The 20,883-nt window shown below is 47.1% G+C and overlaps 1 protein-coding gene across 1 annotated transcript; it reads right to left on the reverse strand.

The window, feature by feature from the left end:
• Window positions 1-7,941: 7,941 nt before the first annotated feature.
• LOC146191505 (chitinase-3-like protein 2) lies at window positions 7,942-9,330 on the reverse strand. Its single transcript, XM_084600343.1, has one exon. The coding sequence runs from the start codon at window positions 9,328-9,330 to the stop codon at window positions 7,942-7,944; it is 1,389 nt and encodes a 462-aa protein (XP_084456469.1).
• Window positions 9,331-20,883: the final 11,553 nt, after the last annotated feature.

Here is a 20,883-nt window from a genome sequence, read left to right on the forward strand (position 1 = left end):
TAGACCTGCATGTTCTGTCGTCCTATTTACAGTCACTATACAATGCTCCTCATCTCCCTGGGGGCCCTTGTGAGTTTTGTGACGAAGGTAGGCATCATCTCTTTAGACACATTACCATCGCTAAAAGCTGCTTGACTTGACTGACCACGGACTGTTTTTCAGCGCTGATCCCGCTGCCTGAGTGACGCCAAACAAACTCTTTGGTACCATCTATTTATATCTGGTTAATAAAAACAAAGTGCACGGAAAATGAGCCCAAGCCTACTGAAACATTATTTTTAGCTTTGCATGGTTTATAAATCACTTTTGTCAAGCAGACACGCGACAAAACCATTATTGCTCGAATGAAAAACCTTTTCAACAGAGCACGCAGTATGTGTACATACGTGGTAAAATAGAGATGAGAAAATATTTGAATTCTATTTGCATAGGGTTTAAATATAGGCGGTAGCTTTTCAGCGGATTTCACCTCAAAAACAGACCTATACAGTCACCATGGTATAGACATCGCAACGGACCCTTTTCAGTGTCTTAAGCGATAATGCCCAGATAATGATTGCTTGTTTATTCATCCTTGAGTTTTCATCACAATCACTAGAAGAAAAAAAAAAGAAAAAGAAAAATTAGTGTTTATTTGACATGGCTATGAAAAGTCTGTGGCCTGAGTAGTGGGACACAGTGAAGAGTACAAGCTTGGTATAAAATAATAAATTACGAAACAAATAGAAAGAAACAACACAATAGTTAGGCACGATCGATAGGGTTGGGGACTGAAAATAGCCAGTGAGAGTACTCTACTTGAATGAACGCGCATTATAATGAGACAGTGACAAAAGGTATCATCATCATCATCATCATTTATTATTCCCTTAAAGATCCCTATCAGGGACATTACATAAGGGGGGGGGGGGAGACAACGGTGAGAAAGGGTCATACATTAGCATAAAAACAAAGGAAAAGAATACAAAAATGCATAACATTGACAAATTTGGAACAAAAAAAGAAAATCATAAGGTGGAATTATTAGTCTCAGAAGAAGAAAGGAAAAACACACAAAGCATGTGTAAAAATTACCGTTACAGTTCAGATGAGAAAAACTAAATAAAATGTGGGATATATGAAGCAAATAGCGAGAAGATATATGTTTTAATCGATTTCATTGCAAATTGAAAACGGGAAGTCGGAAAAATATTGGGTTTAGAAGAGCGAGTGGCGTACAAGTTCCACCACTCGTGTTATAGAGGAGAATGCTTACTGTGTACTATATGAAACCAGCAAATGGGATGTTCAATCTGCTCTCGTCGATACATGAGCTGATTGATCAAGTGAGTAAGACGTACGACAGCAAATAAAAGTAGAACGCGTAAGTTTTAGCGCAAGAAGATAATTGAGCGTTCACTTGAAGCCTGCTCAGAGACAAAAGAGTAGACTGATTGAATTAATGCCACTCGGTTGGTTACGACACTCGCTTCGGTAGATTCGGATGAGCACGCGCGAAATTTCGGCGGTAGAAACTGTCTTCGAGGACGGCAATTGCAGCAACGTTAATAAGAACGACGTAGCCATACGTTTCATCGGGCTAACTATTCTAACGGCATTTAGACAAAGCCATGCACGCAAACACCGTCAGGGTAGAGGTTTGTGGCCAAGGCGTTCAAAACAATAAATCGAACACCCAAAACATTAACGTGCAACACAGAGCTCGATTAAAGAAAAAACAATCAACGACAATATATACCGGAAAGAAAGGGAACAAATACAGAATTACAGCGTGATACCAGCTCTATATATTCACCACGCTTGCGAACTTAACATGCAAGCCGCGCAGAGAAAACGTCCTTCAAGAGCCGGAACGTCATAGACTCTATGACGTTCCATACGCACATACATACACGTTGAACGTGGCGCACCTCGCTAAAAGAAAAGGAAAAACGAAAACAGCTGCGAGGCGCGTTGTCTTCATTTCGTGCCAGATTGCAGTTCGTGACCGGTGGCAGTGGGCGCCGTTTTAAATATAGGCCAGATAGCAGAGCAACCAGTTCGCGGGACTATTATGCTTCGCATCGGACGGATGTTTCTGAAATAGGAACGCGGCGTGAGTGCGCGTGTATGAAGCAGGCAATATAGATCAAACACCGTATACTGCCGGGCCCAAAGAAAGGACAGGGCTCCAATTGCATGTATTTTTCGTTTCTGCGCCAACGTAAGGAGCGCGCGGTTCTTTTCTGTGTGTTTTTTTTTTTTTTTTGCAGAATCTCCGAATAAATTATGATGATGGTCTGCATGGCACGACTTTCCGCTTTATCCTGAGCGACGCGCTTCCTGTTGCCCCGAAGTTGACGTCGTGATTATAGTAGCTGGAGCCTACCTATATAAAAGCGTGGCGACTGCCCTAGCGAAAAAACCTTATGAGTCACAATAACCTCATACAGATTTCTCATGTTAAACTGATACTAAGCTCGTATAATTCTCATATAATCTCATACAAATATCATTCAACGTATGAGAGATATATGAGATTGTGTGAGATTCGTATGAGTTCAGTATGAGAAATCTGTATGAGGTTATAGTGACTCGTACAGTTTTTTCGCTAGAGTGTGAACTGTGCTATAAGCTCTACCGCATGTCTCGAAACGGCAGGTTCTGTTGCGGATGGGTGTCTTCTCTGCCCCGATCTTAATGCACGCGTTTAATCACACTATTCTTGATTTCTCTACGAAATTAATTTTTCAGCTGTGCAGAGTGCTTTTCTCACTTTCTCGCGGCAGATTAACCATATAATGTACTTTGTACGCAGCTGTGTATATTACTAACTGGCTGCTTTTTATCAGTATATACATTTTCTTCAGGTGGATTTAAACCATAAATTATTGGGTTAATCGTCCCGAAGCAACACATCTACAATGAGGGACAATGTAGTGGAAGCTTCTGGGTTAATTTAGGTCGCAATAGGCTTTTAACGTGCGCTGACTTCGCACAGCCCATTAGCGCCGAATGCGTTTCGTCGCAATTGAAACAGGATGCCGTGGCCGAGGTTAAACCCTACTCTTCCTGCGCAAAAGATGAGCGGCCCAGTCGCAGAGCTATCACGGCGGGTCAGGCGGTTTAGTATTACTTATTTAAAAAAAAAAAAAAAAGAGGGGGGAGGGGGAGGGGGGGGGGGGTTGGAGCTTAGTGGTTTCACTCGCCGATATGGCTCTAACAGACTACTTTAAATCCCCCTGGTGCAGCCTTCGAAAGTTTTACGCAAATTTCAGAAACTTTCACTTGGAATTAATCAGGAGCACAAGGAATAAAGATAGAAAGTTCGAACACTTTACATCTCTGGGTCACTCCACGCACCGCTTTTCCTAAAAATAACCGAGCAACGGATTTTCTCAACCCCGCATAGTAAAGAATGATCACTTTAGTTCTTTATAATTATATAGCAGCCTCGACGAGGTAGCGCAGTGGTCAAGGCACTAGACTAATCGACCTTCAAGTCCTGCTGTTCGCAGAGAAAGCGCGTAGGCAGTTATGCTCTTTTTCGAAGAAAGCACTTCATTCCTAATGCAGTTCAGGCAGAAGAAACAGCTGGCAAGTAAAGTAGAGGAGTCAGTTCGCCCTTTCTTTGTTTTTTTTTTTTTAAGCATAATTTTTTAGAAACAAATACGCTTGGCTAATGCGACAACATTAAGCGCATTTTGAGAGCGCACGTGCTCTTCAATACCTGTAGGGGCACATAGGTCAAGCAAATCGAGTCCCCGGAACATTCGCGAAGCGAACCTCGTACTTGCCTGCGGCGCCCTGTCGATGGCCGTGAGGTAACCAATCTCACTGCAGTGGAGATCTGTGCTCACGATTACGCTGCATCTCGTTCGCAGAGACGCTGTTTTTCCTGTTGTCACTCAGTGTCTTCGGTGCTCGCTTTGTGGTGCGTTATCATTGCGCCTGCGCTATATACTCTCGCGGCCCCCGACAAGCCCATTTTCGCTAGATCTCGGCGAATCACGCATTTTGCCGACGTTTCGATTCAGCGTGAAAGTCAAGCCACACGCGGCTGGTGAAACGGTGCTTTGATTATGCTCTCGATGCATTCGAGAGCACGCACCCCTGTCTTGTCCTTGGACGATGTGCGGTCTCTCGGCGTCTATCAGCTTTTCTCGCAACTTTCCCGCAAAGCCTCGCAAGCATGTTCCCACAAAGCCTCACAAAAGTGTGTCTCTGCTGCGTAGACGACCTTTTCTCTCGATCACGAACCACTCGCGCCGATTCTAGCATCTTATATCTGCCGATCTGTCTTCGAAATAATTTGACGAGGCTACAGCGGCCTTCGCAAAAGATGACGTACTCTGCTATTTGGAAGTGTGTCTCGTTTTGTTCCCTGTGGCATCGTTTATAGGAAGCGAGTTCACTTGTGCTCGAGATTAATCGCGATGCAAACGTTTTAAATAAATGAATTTACAGTAAACTATATAGACGAACAAAGTATGCAGGGCTGAAAGATAAGTCTCAATTTTGGCTAACAAGAAAAAAAAACCAAAACCAGAAAAAAGAAATCTCCGATGGCGATGCTCGGGCACTGACATTTTTTTTTTATTTTTTGTCGAAAGTGATAAGGCTTCAGGGGTTGCATTTTCTTTTTCTTTTTTTTTTCTCGAAAGTGATAAGGCTTCAGGGGTTGCATTTTCTTTTTTTCATGCAGTTGGTCAGAGCACCCCACACTTGACGTTGCGAACCTTATGAAGAAGTGAAAACTTTTGCCTCACCTCCCCGAGCCATTGCGGTCTTAAAAAAGCTGCAGGCTGCCCTCTCGCTTTACACACAGCCAAGTTGCGATTAATTACTAGAAACCCATAGGGCAGAGAGCTGCATTTGCGGTCCAAATCATGCGTAAAACTGCACCATCACTCTGTTCTTGCTAGGCACACGCATTTTTTTTTCTCTCCATGTTGAAATGTCCTCCTGTACAGCCTTGCTCAGAAGTGTTCAGGCCTTCAGTCTTGAAGTCTTGCAGCCTTAACAAACCACACGTGTCCGTAGCAAGCTCTTACCGTGAAAGCTTTAGTGCCCTAGTGTAGAGAAAATATTGTGGTGGACACTTAAGCTTTGCATTTAAGAGTATGACGCGGTAGCGTGGGCGACCACCCGACATATAAAGCGGCCGCTTTAACTAAGACGTATGAACGTGACTGCGTGGTCTAGAAAGTAGCCTGCCTGATCCAGCATCCAAGAGCACTGGAAGGCTGATTCTAATACCACCTTCCCATCTCAAGTGAGCAACCTTAGCCGGTAGCTCCTCCCAATTTTCTGATATCATGGTGCCTCGTTAAGTCGCGCAAACCATCGAAGAGTCAGTGCTCGCCGCCGGACTTCCTGCGTAACGGAACAACGATGTCACATTGAAAAGGTCCACTAGCGTCAGTGTCGACTGTTTGGGATGTCCTAACCCTCGAAAAATCACGAGCATATACTTCTGGCAGTTTGTAGTTGGCAGGTAGTAAACACCACGACCCTTCATCCCCTTGCCCTCCGTTTGAATCCCCACAGCATCTAAAAATCAGAAGCATGCAGGTGACATGGCTAGGTCCTAATTGGTCAGCGGGTCTTGTGATGTCACTAGGCCAGATGGCATGACCGAGTTGGAAGCAGCTGTTTACCCGGGGAGCTCCTTTCATATGGAACGGTGAGTTGGGAATCGAACACACCCGTTCGAAGCATCGCAGCCTTGAAACATCACAAGCACGCTTCTCGCAGGGGGCCGGGGTGTGCACACTTCTGTGACCGCAAGGCTATGACGGCCCTTTTGAGTCGAAACCTGCGCCTGAAAGACGTATGCGGCTACTGGACGTCCCATATGGTCTGTCACCTAAAGTTTGAAACAGAACAATAAATGATTCATTGCCATTAGCCTCTCGGTTATTTGCGACAACATAATCATGTAGTATGCTGTAACAGCTAACACGGGCAGGCAGTTATTGGTCTAAGTGTTATGCGACGCTACGCACCCACGTGACATGGACGATATGTCAGGAGCTGCCATCTCAGGCGATGCTAGGTTGAGGGAAATCGAACCCTCCAGGACCGTTTCATTCCGCGTTACGTGCACGCTAACCCAAAGCCACGCCGGCAAGTTCACGCAGCTTGGACGAGTAGGGCTTTATTTCGAGTGGTCTTTCACATAATATTATATGATAATGAGCGTGTGTGACATAATACAAGCATGATTAAGGAATTAGTGATTAGGCGAGCATCAAAGTGTGTGTACGCAAGAGGATGCGATAGGGAAGCCGGCAAACGGAAGCCGTTAACGCTATCGCTTCATACCCTTCAAAGCAGAGCTTTGAAATGGCACGTTGAATTCCTGTATATTCCTCGAAAGGACTAATAGGTAACATCCGGGGCCGTAAAACGAACAAATTGTTCTTCTTATATACAACTCTGACAAAAAGAAGCATCTTCATTGGGAGCGAAAATGGCGTCTCTTTGGGTTGATCACTATACTCTCTTCATTTGCACCTCTATTAATCCCACACATATGTAGCATATATAAGCTAGCACATCGACTATCTGACATAAAGATAAAGCCCCGCTTTAACCAAGCCATACGAAAGTTCCTGCGTTTCCTAGGGGTTGCATGTCTGACTCGGGACCCAAGGCTCGATACGCGGGTCGCTATCTTACCACCTCTGTGATTGCACTCCCGTGTGTCTGTCATTGTAACATACAAGGGCCGCTTTTCTGAATGTCAGACGCGCTACCTGCAGAGCCCTATACTGCTTGGCCTATACTAGCTTGGCTTACGGCTGCCCGAAAAGTTGACACATGCTATCGCGTGCGGAGGAGATGAGGCCTCTTCCCTTTGCCACAGAATGTTCGCTTATTAACGCGAAACCGCTATAAGTCGCGTTAACCAGAAAATTTACCACTGGCGTAGGCATTGTCAGCGAAACATCATGGACATGGTTCTGCAAGGCGTTATTTTGTGGTTGGTATGGCCGGCTACTGATTGGACGTATGCAGTTGCCTCGCCTCCCGTGAGCACATGCCTTGACTGATTTGGCAGGAGCTGCCAACTCCGGCCTCTCAAATAAGATGGGAGAGTGAGATCAGAATAACCCTTCCAGGACCTTTGAATTCTGATTCAGACACGCTAAATATATATACCACGCAGGCACGTTTGTACGGCATTGTTAAGTGGAACTTCATATCTACGTCGGGTATAGCCTTTCACGTACAACTGTATAATAACGAGTATATGTGAGATTCTATACAAGAAAAAAAATTAAGGGATTACTTATCGGTTGGAAAGCAAAGTACATGTACGCGAATAAGGGTCCGCGGTAAGACGTACGCGGCAAACAGAAGCTATTACCGTTATCACATAATATATTTAAAGGCGGGGTTAAAATGTCCTTCCATTTTTTTTTTTTTTTTTAGCCGTCGGCGGAGCAAGGGAAAGTTGCTTTACATAGAAAATCTGGTTCCAGTAACGTCGAGGGCAACTGCCCTTTCCCAACATCATGCATATCTTTAACGACGAGACCGTTGTTAACATTCGAGCAGTAGCTATCCATGCGAGGTCACATGTTCTGTTTGATACATGTAATTACTGATGAACAACGTTTTGATGTTGAAATAATTGCGCGCTGACAAGAGAGGGTTACAAAAGTGTCACAAGAATATAGTTAACATAATAACAAGAGGCAGCGCAGCATATGCAGTAATGTATATGGCTTTACCGAAAAAAAAAAAAACAATACTATATTTGTCTCTAGCGTTTGAGGATACGAAAAGATAGTTACGAATTCAACTAACGTACAGCGCGTGTAATAACGATTGCATAGTTTTTACTGTGCATGCCATGCAGGCTGGCAGGAGAAACAATCTTAAGGCAAGAACAGGTATAAAATGTATAAAATAAGGATATAGAAAAGTTTTCCTTCCTTCCTCCTCGCTCCCTCAGCCATGCACCATGGCATGCGCCTCGCGGAGCAGCGGCCAAGTGGGACCCAGATCACCCGCGAAGTCGTCCATGGGCAAGTCCCACACGGCGAGCCCTGCAGTCTTGCGCACCACTGGCCGTTTGGAGCGAAGGCTGACGCGGTCCTCGAAGCCGACCCACTGATCCCCCAAATGAGCGATGGAGCAGCGAGAGAAACCATGCGTTTCGCGGCTCCAGGACGCATTGCGCTTCAGCGCCTCGGTCACCTCGTAGTAACTGGCCAGGCCCGAGTGGTTGGTGTGACGGAAGGGCCGGCCCGGTCCAAACGCCCGCATGCCGACGCGGGCATGTTTCATCCAGGGCCTCTTCAGGGTGAACGTGGCGCTGGCAAACGAGACGCTCAGCACAGTCTTGCTGAGCAGGTGCTCGGTAACCATGGACAGTTCGTCCAGGACCGAGGATAGTCCCATTTGACCGTTGTGTCGTGCCCTGAGCACAGACCTCATCGGACTCTGGCACGTGGTCACCGGAAACGAAGCGGGTTCCACGGTCCGGTGGGTGTCCACGACAACGAAGTCCAGCCGGCTGTATAAAGTGTGGACATAGTAGCCTTCGCGTCGCTTGTCCGTCTCCCAAGGGACGACGACGCTCACGCGCAGCCCTTCCCGGTCAAATATGAGGCGCATGGTGTTCACGAATCTGCTGTAATTTGAGCGGTACTCCCAAGTAGGGTATTTCCAATAAAAGACCAGTCCCGCAAGCCCTATGCGGCGCGTCCATATCGCCGCGTTGTGAATGAGGGAAAGGCGCGACCGCTTGTCGTGCACCAGCCTCCGGAAGTCGCGCGAGTCCAACGGCTCACCGCCGACACAGACCCAGGCGGGCGTGGAGAGCGACACCAGGCCCTGGAGCAGTTCGGGGTCTTCTGCGGGCCGCTTGAAGCGCAGACTCTTCTGTGCCGGGTGCAGGCCGACCGAGACGAAGACGAGCGCGTCGCAGAGGGCAGCCGACGTGTTGTCCACGTTGAACCGGTGCGGAGACCCTGTAGCCACGGTGTAGTTGACGAAGCAGAATATGGAGCGGTTGACGTCTCCGCCGGACTGCCGCTGCATGACGACGCGGCCGGAGGACTTGCCCTTTCCTCCGTGGTCGTGTTCGCCGCCGATCAACTCTGCGGCTCCCAGCGGTTCGTCGGAGTCGATGGACGTCCAAAAGTGCTCGACCACCGCGGCGACGATGGCGACGCACGCACAGGATATTGTGAGGATGCCGATGATTAAAAATACAACCAGGAAGAGGTTCTGATTGCTTAGGAAATAGCGCAACGAGGTCTCGTCTTCGCTGAGTCGTCGGCTCGGGCTGCGGTCATCGTGGGACGCGGACATGTAGCTACTAGAGGCCCCCATGTCTCGGCTGGGAATGTGACAGCCGATAGAATCTCGCAGCGGCGAGCTGGGCGTCCTTCATGAGCGCGTGACACACGCCCGCAGTCATTTTCTTCTAACAGCTTCTTGCTGCTTATGAAGACGAATAAACGAATATGCAAGGTAGGTGCACAAACAAGATGTACACGAAACCGAGTGTTGGTGAAACAAACAAGGTGAAAGATAGGAATGTTGCTTTGTCTATCTATTGCTACAGCGAAAACGATGAAGAGTACACAGACACGGCGCTGAACATACAACTGATTTTAAGCGAGATCGTAGTGGGCTCGTTATGCCAAAAAGCCGTCGCCGTGCCCTAGTTTGAGCGGGAGCTTTCAAGGACGAGTGAGAAGCGTGCAGGATAAAGCCCCTTTAGGATAAAGGTTAAAGGATAAAGGATAAAGCCCCTTACAAAGATGGCGCCCCTGTACGTCCTATTGCGAATTCGGCATCTCCCAACAATGAAACACCACAGATGGCCACAAGTCGTTACCACGCCATACCGTTAAGGCGGAGTTTAGGTGTACCGCTTATTTTGTATGCTTAACTTTTGTGGCAGACATTTGTCGTAAGTTCAGCGCCATGTCCCTGTACTCGCCTCGTACTCTTTTTTGCACGGTATTGCGATAACGATGAATCAAAAATTCTTTAATAATGGCTTTTGCTATCATGATTCAAATAACCGGTTTTTTGTTTTTTTTTTTTTTTTTTTTTTTTTTTTTTTTTGTAGAAACAGAGTAATATTGCTTGGTCAGGACGCATCCTAAGTATCTCAGGGATGCCAGCTGTTCTATGCTGCTTATGGAGGTATACTGTCTATTTGATAGTCAGTCAGCTGGGGCACACTGAGCAGTAGGGGAAACGAGCGGCCTGCTGTGGCATATGCACATAAAGGAAGCCAACAGCAACTGTTGGATTCTGTCAGTAGGTCAACAAGGACAACCTATACCAGGGAAATTGATTCAGAATGGCTGTTGGCTTTCTTCGTTGCAAATTAACGTCCCGGAACGACGCATAGACTCTAAAGGACGCCATAGTAAATGATTCTAGATTAATTTACATCCCCTGGGGTTCTTGAAGGCACCGTGAAGTACACGGGCGCGTTTACTTTTCGCTCCCACAGAAACGCAGCCGCCGCAGCAGGGATAGAAGTTGCATCATCTGGCTGAGTAGCCCTAACCACTAAACCACTGGGACAGGCAACGACGAAGAAAAGATGGCAAAAAGACTCGGACTAGCACAGTCTCCAATGTGGCAGAGTAGCAAATAGAAGCTATTGTAAAGAACTTTAAACGCCAGACATTCATAGGAACAAAGGCATACAATACACATTTTTACTAAACAATGAATTGATGATTATTCAACTCGTTCTAAGGAGACATGCATGTTTTAAAAGTGTGTAAATTACTGAAAATTTCGCATTTCGCGTATTTGACCCTTTGTTACCTTGTTTAAAACATACATATTGTTTTCTAAGCATTCCAAAGGGGAGTGATGAACTGACTTTCATAAGCTGCTTCGTGAATGTGGCCTGCACGAACAAGAATTTCCTGCAATTTGTGCTCGGTTTGCGAGTAAAATGTTAGTAAACGATGCTTCAGTCAAAAGAAAAAAACGAAAACAAGAAGTTGTTGATAAAATTGTATTGTACACGCTCGAAAAGCTGACAAGCGTAAAACTTGAAGGGCAGCGGATAACAACACTGCAGGCAGTAGGGTGCAATCACATGTTTCGAAGCTGCAATTAGTTAGTCGTCATTATCTGCAACCAATATAGTGAAGGAATTTGAGAAGGTATAAATGGATAACGTTCGTGCTCTAGCAGATGCATGGTTCCCAAAATATGCTATCAATGCGATCTCGCGCCCCTCTCTTTAGACGAGTTTGTGATAAATACGACCAAGCTATTTCCCTGTTCGTAAAAATTAACGTCCTCTTAATTTACACGAGCCTTTTCCGTCGGTGTCTACATCACGCCGAATAAATGATAAGGATTTAACCATGGCTTGAAGTTTTGCATGGTTGAGCAAGATTGTACATGGTTTTACAGTTTGACTTAGGAGGGCGCGCAGGATTGTACGTTGTTTGACAGTTTGGCTTCGGAGGAGTAAACGCGGCAGCACCTTTAGCTTTGATTTCAAACTGTTGTTTGCTCTTTGGTAATAAAATAATTAATAGTAATAATTGGTTCGAAGAAAGGGAAAGGCGCAGCATCTGTCACACTTGTTTCTGTGAACACTTGTTGTTGTGGCTGTTGGAAGAAGGAAAAGAAAATGCAAGGGCCTGCTAGTGGCTCTGTAGATGAGCCACTAGTCGGGCGTCTTACCACTGCACCACCGCGGCGGGGCGAGCTACCTCCGCTGCCTCGTGCGGACAGAAGAGAAAATAGAGAGAAGAAATAAAAAGAAGAGGGAGAGAAAGACGCGCGCCGCAACGGCCGTCGTCCACCACTGCGGCGGCGGGTGCAATGACGGCCGTACCATAAGACTCAGTAGCGATCCTTTTGTGGCTTGAGGCTGGAAGATGGTTGTGACAGAGTTGAGGTTTGCGTCTGTTGCGAATTGTGCCGCAAAGATGGGGCTGCGTACTATGGGCCTGAGTGTCTGTTCAATGATGTCGAAAAGCTCTTGTATGGTGCGGTAGGACGTGGTGATCAGCTCCTCTAACCACGCCAGTCGCTGGTCGATGACGGCAGCCATGCTGGCGTAGGAGTTGGCGAGCGCTCCTATTTTGGCTTCTAGCTGTTTCCAATTGGATCAGGTCCTTGAAGTGTTATGAAGAGGTAAGTGTTCAAGTTTCTTGGGTGCTGGGTCGGTAGTCTTCTTCTCCTCGGGCTCGTCTTGGGTTGTGTCCATTGATTGTGTGCCTCGGTGTGATGGCGTGTCAGTGTTCTGCTCAGGGATAACGGCGCGTGTAGGTGTCTCAAGTAACTGAGCAGGGCCAGTGGTTGCCTGGGCTCGCTGTGCTTATTGTTTCTTGACCTCGGTCAGCGCGTGATTTCTACCAGCGTCGCGTTGGTTGCGCGGAGTTGTTTGAGTTCCTTGTAGTAGAAGCTGGTAATCCACGCCTGCCTGCTGCTCGGTGTGCTTCGGCCGCTAGTGGCGCTGTTGGATCTAGAGCTGCTGCTTTTAACTTAGCCCTTTGCTGCGTCGGCCCAGCTGATTCTGTCACGCGCGAACGCGTAGCTCCGCAGCTGTTCCTGTGAGGTGAGTCACAGCCGCGCGAAGCTTTGCGGGATCAGCACAGAGAATCACTGCACGAGCTTTAGCGTCCAAGGCGTGTTCGGCTTACGGCGTTCCCATCGCCGTCGCCAGACGACGAGTGGAACCTTGTATTTGGCTCTGCAGAGACGGTCCCCGGTGGGGTGTTCTCCACCTCAGAGCGAGCATTGAGAGACACACTTGTGGGCCTCTATTGGATTAGAAGCACCGCATGCAAAGCAAACACGTACTCCTCCGGACAAAAGTAAACGGAGCACGTTATTTGCTTATAAAAGTTTTCAAATGTTGTATAATTGAAACTGCCAGTCAATTATACAACATTTGAAAACATTCTGCCAGTATATGAAAACATTCTGCCAGTAAAACATTCTGCCAGTATATGCGAACCTTTAGTAGACACCCCTTTTACTTGGACAAATATTGTTTGTTTAACTCCAGTGGATAAGGCGTAATTTTATTTTGAACAGAAAAGCGTGCTCCGTTTACTTATATCAGCATCTATAGGTTCGGTGTGGGACACACGTCGCGCCTGTGGCTGACCTTCCCGCATACTTTGGAAACTTCTATTTGTTTCGTGTAGAGACTGCACGCGTTGAGCGTGGATCCGTAACGCACATACTTAGGAACCTTGATACCATTGAACACTACGGTACTGTAGTCGTGTTCCCAATACGCTTCGGCCCGCGGCGAGGGAGTTGTACTTGGTACCGATCTGCTGCATTATTTCGGCTTCACTGTCCTCGAGCGCAATGCCCCTGCCATGCACTTTACGCATCCTGGAAGGCATCGACAGGAACCTCGTTTAGGGCCTTTTTCACGGCGGTTTGAATCCCTTCGATGTCTCAAAACGACTTCTTTCAGGACGCTCTTGATTCTCGGGAACAGGAAGAAGTCTGTCTGAGCCAGTTCCTGACTGTAGAGGGGCTGGGGCAGCGTTTCCAAGTTGTGCTTGGCAGAAACTCCCGTACTCGCAAAGAGTGTGGTTCAGAACGTTGTCGTGGTTCAACTCCCAGATGTCGGCGATCTCCTTTTCCGCTCGAAGGACCCTTTTTCTCAGTCTCTCGAGCACATCCACCTGGTAGACAGCGTTCATTGCCTCACCTTGGGGTAAAACTTCTTTGTCAACTACACCCTTGGCGTCAAAAAAGACCATTTGCATTGTTTTAATTTCGACTGAATCATCGTTGCCTTCTTGGGGTGTGGGGCTCTGAGGTTTGCCATCCGGGACTTTGCCACTTCGCAGTGCTATGAGAGCAAGAACTTGGCGCTACGAGGATACGACAAAGCAGATTTCTGGTAGGCTTGCTGAATCATTTGACAGGTCTCGGCAAGACTCTCATTCAGTTTATCACAGAACGACAGCGTACCGTTGTTTGTGTGGAGATGCCAACACACGTCGTGACAGGGGCACTATCAGCGGATACACGGAAACAGCAATCATGACGCTCCTAGAGCTAAGAGCAGTCTGTACTGGGCAGCGATGAAACGTTGAACGTCCCCCTCGCCTGAACCAACCAATTCCAGCGCGATAGGATTGACTACAGAGCCAGAAAAAAAAAAAAATGCATTACTTTCCGGACACACCCTGTATGTTGTCTTGGGCGTTGATAGCTTGAATTCGAGCATACTTCTCCGCTCGCTCCTCGCTCGGAGTGCTGAGCACAATAATGTTCTGCTGGGTATTGGGACACGCCGTATCCTCAGCTCGATCTGCTCGCTGAATTCCCTTGTTACCATGATGGCAGTAGCTACGCATGCAGCTCCTATATTTGGAAATATCGAGCCCTCCGCGGGGCCGCACGACGATCTTAATTTCTTCTGCAGGCATGGAGGGCATGCGAGCCACCTAAATAACAGCGGTACTAACGTTCTGGTTGAAGTTAGGCTTCTGCTGAGAGCTCGGAGTATCGGTTCGAGAAGTCGACCCAGCCTGACTTGCAGGCGCGGTCGGCTCTTGTGTCCGCCGATGTGCAGCCATTCGGGTGAGCGTTGAAACTCCCTGGGCGGAATTTCTTCTCCTTCTACTTGCACGCTTATTTGGGAAAACTGGGAACCGTGCGTCGAAGAGGCGGCGGAACCCTCCATGTTATCGTAGCAGAATTACGGCTGGCTAGGCCTAGCAAGCTCTGGGTTCGATTCGGCCTAGCATCTCCTCTTGGAGGTGAACCAAGAAAAGTCTGATAAATCGATAAATAACGCGCTTTTGATGCAAAGTCGGGTATCGGATGATAGCGGATACCTTTACGAACACAGCGGTAATAAAATATTCTGGGTCCAAACTAATTAGCACCGCGAAAGCGGACATTACCGACGGAAACGAAAAGAGTACGTCTGTTCCCTACGGCGACCGTAGCACCCCTCTTTTTCAGTGGACACCTGCGCTTAATTAGGTCAATGTCATTCGGACCCTGTGAAACGAAATTCAAAGTAGCACCCTAAGCAGTAGAGCTAACGCTTTAAGACAGCGAATATGGAAATATATTGGGCGTGCCATCTCAAAAGTTATTTGTTACTCTATAGGTGTCACAAATATAGAGTGGGAGTGCTCACAAAAAAAAAAGAGGAACTTTTGGAAAAAACTTTTTCTTGGTTTTTCAGCGAGGCGCATGAAAAAAATAAATGAAACTTTGCGCAAACCCTTAACATTGACAGTTGGCTGTTCTAAATAAGAACACTCAGAAGGTTGCAGAAGTGTATTTTTATTTGCAGTTATTTGGTTCCGGTTGCGCAAGTTAGGCTTGGTTGAGAAGTTTCGTGATAAATACTAATCTACTGAAACAATTAAGTATGCCGAAATGCTACATTTTTGTTTTTCTGTCTTCAGCTGAGTGCCGAAGTCTGAAAATACAAAGAGAAGCTAGTTAGGCCGTAGTCTCGCCAGAGAGAATGTTATTGATTTAATGAAAAATGCAATGATGCAATGAGCTGTCTAAAAACATAACAAAATGGACACAATTCTGACAGTTCACGACTATTGACCATAAATAAGAAGTAGAACACACGCAAAAACAGAAATCAGTTTGTTTTTTTTTTTTCTGTCACAAAGCTTGAGAAAAAAGTGGTAAACGTTTAACCACCAAGATTTCACAGAGTAAAAAAGCAGCGCCTTTGATATCAAAGGTGCAGAATATAGCTTAAAAGTACTAAAATATGCCCAATACTTATTTCCGCATGGTTGATTTGGAGAGAAGTGTGTTAACTTTGAACTGCACATTAAAATTCACTGCATTAAAATAACTGCCTTAAAATTCACACAAAAAGACGTAAGTAAGAGTAAGCATGGATAAAAATACAAAGGGAACGTGCGGAAATGTGACCTGTAGATTTCGCCACGTGTTTGGTGAAGGAAAAATTAGATAAGATGCTGTCCAGTATAGGAAAACTCACTGGAATATAAAAAGCACATATAAAAGTAAACTCCTAACGACTAGAATGAGCCAGAAAAAAAAAAACACAAGAAGAAAGTGGGCATAACAACATTCTCACATGTTTTATATATATATATATATATATATATATATATATATATATATATATATATATATATATATATATATATATATATATATATATATTGTCACGACTGAAGTCACAGGGAGCCGTGAAGGTACACGTAGCCGAGGACCAGAGAATAAGGTCGGCTTGTCGTTCCGATCACAAGAGTCCAGCACCAGCGCGCCGCTCGTGCCAACAACAACCGCTTCGTCGTCGTCGGCGCCAAACACGGCTGTCGCGCGGCGCTAGGCACGTGTCAATAATTATATATATATATATATATATATTGTCGTGACGCTGGGGCTATGTCGACCCGGCCTTCACTTGGTAGCGTGCAGAGACTCGGGGTTGAAATAGGATTGAATCTTCGAAGTTGGTGAAATATGTACAAGCAGGTTTAATGGCACTTTGAGAAACTTATTTACAAGATTATTTACACGAAAAAGAAGGGTACATTAACAAAATGGCAAGCGTTAAGAGTTCATAGCGAGAAGCGACTGGATGAGCCGTTTACCCAGGGCCCAGAGCGACATTTCGTGCTCTGCAGCGTCCTTAAAAACCCCCTATGTCCAGCCCCTCTCTGAAGATGCTGACCAACCAAATCCAGGGCACGCCCCTCAGGTATCGGCATCCAATCGAACACATCACTGCACTGATGGTCTGAAGCACTGACTGGTCCGGCATTCATTCGTTGGGCGTGATCACTTGTTGGCGGGAAAAGCTTGGGAACGGCGAGGAGAGGAGGTACATTTCTATTCTTCAGCAAAGAAACCACAGGCTGGTTCTGACAAGGGGTTTTACTTCTCAGAAACCCGAGTGCACGTGGCGCCGCATAGGGCTCCCAACATGGTCCCTTTTCGACAATTGCAAATCTTTCCTGCATTCCCGGGAAATCACTTAATGGCCGTATGAGTCATGCTCCTTTCTTGTCCTGCACGTCAGCGGACATGTCACTCTGTCGTCTCCTTTGGATAGGAGGCATTCATCACTGGAGGATAGCACTTCTCGACTGGAAGGGTGAACAAAAGAAAGAAAGCACTTCCTGCTATTTCCCGCAGGGGGACGTTTCTTTGTGTTTTTCCAGACGTTCTCTTGACAGGGTCAATTTGGCATTTGCAGGTTGTCCACAAAGCAAAACATGCTTACAAAACAGGATTCCTGGAAACAGGCTCACTTAGAGCCATTGGACCATCACCACATATTCACAAAACTTATCCATGCCCACAGGCGAACAATAGAGCGCGCAATTGCGGATGCTTGGTCGTAACAGCCTCCTCCCCCGCCAGAAGAGTCTCGGAGGGCAGCAGTCCCAGCTGCTGCATGAAGAGACGACTTAATGGCCTGCACGTGAACGCTTGAAGCTCGCTGTTGCTTGTCGCGTTGTCTTGATTGTTGTAGGCCAAATTGCTCGAGCTGTCTGAAACTCAACCACATGTCGAAGCAAGCACTCGGCTCCCGTCTGAAGAGACCAGGTTAAAAGAAAACTGCCATTGTTGTTCGAGAAAAGCCCACTCTCAAGACGTTCAGGACCCACGTATTCCTAGAAAACCAAACGTGCTGCTTTACATAGCCACACATATACAAGCGCACGAAAAAAAAAAAAAAAACCTGATTATCAATTTGGATACATGGTGAGGAACATCTCGGACCGCTTAGAAAGAGCGGCTAAGCGCGTCCGCATTCCCATTTAACTTCCCCTTTTTGTATCTTATTTCAAAATTGTACTGCTGTAAAATCAAGCTCCACCTAAGAAGGCGACTGTTCTTCGATGTCGCAGTTTGCAGCCAAGCCAGGGGACAATGGTCCGTCTCTACGGTGAATTTGGCCCCTCCAAGATAGCACTGCAATTTTTGAATGGCCCATACAATGCAAGCGCACTCTTTCTCTGACGCGCAATAAGCCCTCTCTCTAGAACTCAGTTTTCTGCTCAAGTAGAGCACGGGGTGCTCATTACCGTCGTCATCTCTCTGGCAGAGAACAGCACCTAACCCTCGATCACTGGCATCACACTGGACCGTGAATTCTCGGTCATAGTCTGGAGCTCGCAATACCGGACGGCTAATCAGCACAGCCTTCAGGTTTACGAAGGAGGCTTCCTTTTGTTCGTCCCAGACTACATTTGTCGGTTCTGTCTTGCGGAGAGCGTCGGTCAGAGGGCTAGCCAAAGCTGAATAGTTAGGGATGTAGTGATTGTAGTATCCCGTCAGACCCAGGAATGCTCGAATTTCCGTTTTCGTGCTCGGCCGCGGGTAGTCTGCTACCGCAGAAATCTTAATCTCGCTGGGTTTCCTGAAACCTTGACCTACATTGTGACCCAAGTAGTCCACGGTCGCCCTTGCCAGGCAACATTTCTCGGCCTTTACGGTTAGTCCAGCTTGACGCAAAAGGCTCAGTACAGCTCTTAGATGTACCATATGGTCCGCCCATGAGTCGGAAAAAACCGCAATGTCGTCTAAATAAGGCACCGCGAATGTTTCACACCCCTTTAAAACCCTATCCATGAGTCGGGAAAAACAAAATGGAGCATTTTTGAGCCCGAAACTCATCATTGTTGGCTGGTAGCTGCCCGTCGGAGTGACGAAAGCCGCGTATCTGCTGGCGCGTTCAGTGAGCGGTACTTGCCAGTATCCTCGAGTAAGGTCCAGCGTAGTCACATATGCCGCTCTACTGACCTGTTCTACTCTCTCCTCAATATTCGGAATAGGATACACTTGATCCCTGGTGAGAGAATTTAGCTTTCGGTAGTCTACCACAGGCCTAGGGTCTTTACCTGGAGCTTCTACTAAGATCATAGGCGAAGCATAATCGCTTTCCGAGGGTTTTATTACTCCCAGTTCCAGCATGCGAGTTACTTCCCTATCCAGAATTTCTCTTTGCCTTGGAGAAAATCGGTAGCACCTTGATCGCACTGGCACGTCTGAAGTCAGCTCAATATCGTGCTCAGTCAAATCAGTTCTGCCTGGCCTGTCCACGAAGCAGGCCTCAAACTCTGTTATTATCTCGCCCAGATCGGACAGCTGGGATTTCTTTAGTTCTCCTCTCTGCTCCGTCTTTTTGAGAAGCTCCTGAGCGTTGCTTCCTTTTCCGCTGAGGCAAATCAAGTTGTCCCCCATCTCCTCGGGAAGGTTTAACGTTAGATTTACCACGGCTTCCCTCTGCACATAAGGCTTCATAAGATTGCAATGATAAATGCGCACTTCTTTACGCCTACCGGGAATTTTCACTGCGTAGTTAGTGTTAGAAAGCTTTGCAACGACTTCAGCCGGTCCTTCCCACTGTACTTCGAGCTTATTCTGCCTTGAACTTCTCAGCAACATCACCTGGTCCCCGATACAAAACGTCCTTTGACGGGCTTTCTTATCATAGTACACCTTGGAACGAGCCTGGGCTGACTTCATGCTGGCCTCAACGAGTTCCTTAGTGTTATGTAAGCGATTCAAGAGGTTCAGAATGAATTCTACTACTGTTGGGTCTTCTCCGCGCCCCTCCCAGGCTTCGCGCACCATTCGCAAAGGTGAGCGCAGTGACCTTCCGTACACCAACTCGGCTGGGCTAAATCCAGTGGATTCGTGCGGCACTGACCGCAAAGCGAAAAGCGCTGCAGGCAGGCAGGTATCCCATTCGCGCTTGTTTTCATAGCACAGTCCCCTCAGGACTCGTTTGAGAACAGAGTGCCATCTTTCTACGCTGTTGCTCTGCGGATGATGGATCGAGCTATGCACTACCTTAATGCCGCATCGCTCGAGAAAGGAGGTGGTGAGGACACTCGTGAAAACGCTACCCTGATCACTTTGGACCTCGGAAGGGAATCCAACTCGTGCAAACACTGACAGCAGCGAATCCACTACACTCTCGGACGTCACCTCGCGCAGCGGAACAGCCTCTGGAAACTTTGTGGCTGGGCATAACATAGTGAGGATATAACGGTACCCTGACTCTGTCACAGGAAGTGGCCCAACTACATCTATTACTAACCGGTGAAACGGCTCGGTAATGATTGGTACTAACACCATCGGAGCTTTCCACTTATCTTGCGCCTTTCCAACCCGCTGGCACGTGTCGCATGACCGTACAAAATTTTCCGTGTCCTTAAAACATCCAGGCCAATAGTATTCTTGCAACAGCCTCTGCTTTGTTTTCTTTATTCCAAGGTGACATGACCACGAGCTGCCATGGGAAAGTCGCAGTAAGTCTCCGCGATACTTTTGGGGAACGACTAATTGGTCCCGCTCTACTCCGCGCTTATCCTTGAATAAGCGATACAGCACTCCCTTTCTCATCTCGAAAGAAATATTGTTTGCTGTCTTAGTGGCGCGGTGGCGCTCCCTTATCTCCTGTATCTTGGGATCATTGGCTTGCTCTATAGCTAAGTCCTCTCGGGTTCCACTTAAAAGTCTCGTGAGATTACTAGACACTGGCGGCAAGAGGTTACTCTCTAGAACGTCCTCATTCCGTGTCTTATCAAGCTCACTTTCTAGTTGACTTATCTGAGATGCCTCGCTCTCAAAGTTTTCTGATCTGCTATCTTCAGCATCTACCACTGTTTTAACTGCCGTTTCCTCCGCTGTGGATTTTTCTGGAATGAGCAGTGTAGCTAGTTCTCGCGCCTTTGAACGTGTTAAGGCCTGCACATCTCTGTCTCCGAAAATCAGAAGGCAAGCTTTGACCTTCTCGTAGTTGTCCGCGTCCTCCTTGCTTAGCCGCGCGACAACCTCCGCTGCCTCGCAGGGCAGAACCGTCAATAATCTCTGAGACCACGTGTCTCGCTGGAAGGACAGTTCTTCGCAAGTTCGCTCAAAGTTACCCAGATACAGACCGAT

The sequence above is a fragment of the Amblyomma maculatum genome, chromosome 4 (genome assembly GCF_055883805.1).
Source record: "Amblyomma maculatum isolate TAMU_Amacu chromosome 4, ASM5588380v1, whole genome shotgun sequence".
NCBI classification, from domain to species: domain Eukaryota; kingdom Metazoa; phylum Arthropoda; class Arachnida; order Ixodida; family Ixodidae; genus Amblyomma; species Amblyomma maculatum.